At 34.3% G+C, this 3,756-nt stretch overlaps 1 protein-coding gene across 1 annotated transcript; it reads right to left on the reverse strand.

The window, feature by feature from the left end:
* Positions 1-1,709: 1,709 nt before the first annotated feature.
* Positions 1,710-2,885, reverse strand: LOC131055459 (zinc finger protein STAR3). The gene has a single exon (XM_057989944.2). It carries the CDS (start codon positions 2,883-2,885, stop codon positions 1,710-1,712), a length of 1,176 nt encoding a protein of 391 aa, XP_057845927.2.
* Between the last annotated feature and the right edge of the window lie 871 nt (positions 2,886-3,756).

Here is a 3,756-nt window from a genome sequence, read left to right on the forward strand (position 1 = left end):
TTCACTATCATGGAGCATAATCAAATACCTATCATTCAGCAAGCACACATCAAATCATGTGACTATCAAATCAAAAGATAAATCTAGAGTTTTCATTTTAATTGCTATTATGTTGCTTATCTAGTTTTCCTTCCCAGTCGTCCTAATCCTGAGTGCTTGAATGGATTTTGTGTAGTTAGATTGTTATATAGCTTTCATTTTATTTGCACACATTTTCACTCACATTGTCTCTAGTCTTTTTGTTCTTAGTGGTTTTTTTTTTGTTTTCTAGTCTCTTTCTTTGCTAGGTGTGCACTTCTCATGCACCCTATGTAGCACTTTTTAGTGCATATGTAATGGTATGGGCCTAACCCACTTTTTATTAATCAAGACTATAGTAAGTATGTCAATTCAATTTTGTAGAGGTTTAATATGCCTTGAATTGTAGACCACTATGTGTTATAATTTTATAGGAAACAACAAATCTCTCTAATATTCATGTTTATGTGGATTTAGACTAGGTAGGTGATGGTGATAGTAGAAGATTACGTAGTTCTTATGTTTTTATTTCAATTGGTGGTGTAATTAATTAGATGAATAAGAAAAAAAATAGTTTCTTTGTCCACAATTGAGGTCGTGTAAATGATAACTAATTCATTATTGTAAGTAATTCATTTTCCTTAATATATTATGTCCAAGTATTGAATTAAAATAAGGCATAGTGAAAATTCTTTGTAACAATGAAAGTGATATTTTTATAGCTAAGAACCTAGCATATCATGCTAGGACCAAGAATATCAATTTGTGAGAGATATGGTTGAAGATTATATGGAAAAGCTTATTTATATAGTTTATCCACCTCAAACATACATACATACAAATAAAACAACCCTTTATATAATCTTTGAAGGTTCATATAATGTGAAGTCTATTTAATATATGTATGTATATATGTATATATGTATATATATGCATATATATGTATATATGTATATATATGCATATATATGTATATATGTATGTATATATGTATATATATGTATGTATATATATGCATATATATGTGTGTGTGAGAAGTCTATTTAATATTGTAAATTTTTTTAAATAAATTATATATATGGTGAGTGAGATTTAAAAAAATTAAATTAAATCTCTCAAGTGAAATTAAAATATTTTTTTTAAATCTCTTTTTTAAATATGAAATATGAAATGATGTGTTATTTCTCAATTTTATTAATGAATATGATATATTCTCACCAACAATTAAAAAATATTCTTTATTTTAATTTTGTATTATATTATTGATCAATTATCTTTACCAAAATTATTGCTTTGAAAGTGACATCTCTTGTCATTTTACATAGGATTTTTTAAGATGTTTATGTCATTAATTAAAAAAAATTTAAAAACCTTTTTTGAGATGTTAAACTACTTTGTCAAACCTCAATGCATAAAGATGACATGTTTTGATCTTATCAGAAAGATATGACTTGTGCCAAAAGACAAAGCCCATATTGTACATCTTAATAATGCTGGGTTGAAATCTTATACAATAAGAATATAGGAATGACTTGTATCACACAGCTTGTATTTTGTTACATTTATCAAGCTTAGATAGTTGTAATGATTGACACACGAAAAAACAACGATACTGTGCAATAGAAATGGCATCATGTACAATAATAAGCTGAGGAGCCTCCATTATATCTTAAAAAGAAGTTTAACATAGGCTAGAGCCAAAGCAGATCCCCATGCTGCCAAAACAGAGATGCATACGATTCGCTTGAGAAATTAATCTCACTCTGCATCCTCTCATCGGCATATTCACTTTCTTCTATGCTGTTCACTCCTACACCCATCAGTAAAACATCTTGATCGTTACCATAACCATGCAGGCCTTCCGTTAAAAAAGGTGAATCTTGTGCTGCAAAATTATTAAGGTCTTGGGCAGAATTTTCCAGCGTTTTATCATTGCCTCCGGAGTTCTCCCCGTTGGGAGCAACAATAGCAGGAGATGGAGGAACAGGCTTATGACCTTGGCGGCCCAACGCCACATGGCGAAGCAGCTTGTCCCTCCTTGAAAAGGTGAGAGTGCAGGAACAGTGCCAGGTGCTATGCCCGCACTTGTTTCCGTGGGTTTTCAGATCTCCCACAAAAGAAAACTCCTTTCCACAGTTGTTGCAGGCATACATCTTAGCACAGTGGCTTCTTCTGTAATGGTTCCTCAGGGATACCATGGATTTCAAGTGTTTGAAACTGGGATGATGCCTGTTGTGTCTGCAGCCTTGGAAGGGGCACGAATAATATGATCTTCTCTCCTTGGGCCTCCTGGATGTAAGGGTTCTATGGCTTTTGTATTGCTGATCACCGTGGGATCGCATGTGAATGCGCAAATTCCCATCTCGGCGGAACTCTTTACCACAGATGGTACACAAATGGGTGTGCTCTGCAAGAATATCGGCCTCCTCCATTTCTACAATTTCTTCTTCGCCTGCAAAACTCAAACGTTGACATTGCGAGAAGATCGAAGCAGATGTGGCGATCACTTGGTAGACGATGGAATTGAGGGCCGAGTTGGGTTGTTCCTGTTCATCGTGGCTTTTGCTTTGCAAAATTTGCTCCGCTTCCTCTGTTTTCTCCCCAAGCCCAAAAAGCCCAGAGGTCAGAGCAAATAGATTTATTTGCTCTTCCTTTCTAAGTCCCAACACAGATTTATTATCATCTTTACCACAGACGGGTTGCCAAGTGTGGTTGCCCTTTAAAATCTCACTGTTAACCTTTTCTTGTGTAACTTCCATAAGTTGAACAAAATCCTTGAGAGAAGACTCACTGCAATCTGTGTGTTCCAAAACAAGCCACAAATGATTGTTTGGGGCGAGCAGGCTTGTGGAAGGCAGATTAGCCATTTTAAAAGAAAAAACAATGGGTAACTCGTAGTAAATACCTTGTTTTGCCCACAGGTTTCTCAAATTTTTTGAGCCGCAGAAGGAATAAATTTGACGTTGAATATAAAACAATGATAAAGGTTTTGTATGATCTTGTGGACGTTCGACCCTCAAACATGAAATCATAACCACGGCAATGAATTGAAAACTACTGTATCCGATGTCTTATTAGGGTAGAGGCTCGATAGTGGTATGTGTTATTAACTTATTATAGTGAAACTGACCGAGCAAGTCTTATTTTTATTCACACTTCAATTTTAAAATTGTTTATAATTCAATTTAATTTTTAGTTTGTTTTTTTAATTTGTAATGTAAGGTATTAATTATTGTCATAAAAGATTTAGTTTTTTATTAAAATAAATGGGTTTTACAAGGATCCAAAACCCAAATTCATACAGAAAATTAAAAAATTAAAATAGCAGCAAACCAGCAGCAACAAAAATAGGGGAAAAACCCCACAGCACCACAACCAACAACGATACCAAGACTAAGCACTAGCAACACAAACAGGAAAAAACTAAACCAGAGAATGAATGAGCTCAAAGTTCTTCTGTATCATATTCTTATTAATCTCCTCGGGCTCTTCCATTATAAATCTCGTTGTTATCCTCTCTTAGTTTCTACTCCTCATTCTGGTAGAGGGTCCAGTTGTAACCTACGAATCTGTCCCTTGGGAACTTGAATCCAGATTCTTCTTTTTCAATTTAGCCACTAAAGGCGGGACATTGGTAATCGGTTGGGCTCTTTGGACAACCATCATCTCATTAACCTTTATCAAACCTTCTACACTACTGTTCATAGCTTCTTTTCTTATCTCAACCAATTTCCTCAA

The sequence above is a fragment of the Cryptomeria japonica genome, chromosome 2, assembly GCF_030272615.1.
Source record: "Cryptomeria japonica chromosome 2, Sugi_1.0, whole genome shotgun sequence".
NCBI classification, from domain to species: domain Eukaryota; kingdom Viridiplantae; phylum Streptophyta; class Pinopsida; order Cupressales; family Cupressaceae; genus Cryptomeria; species Cryptomeria japonica.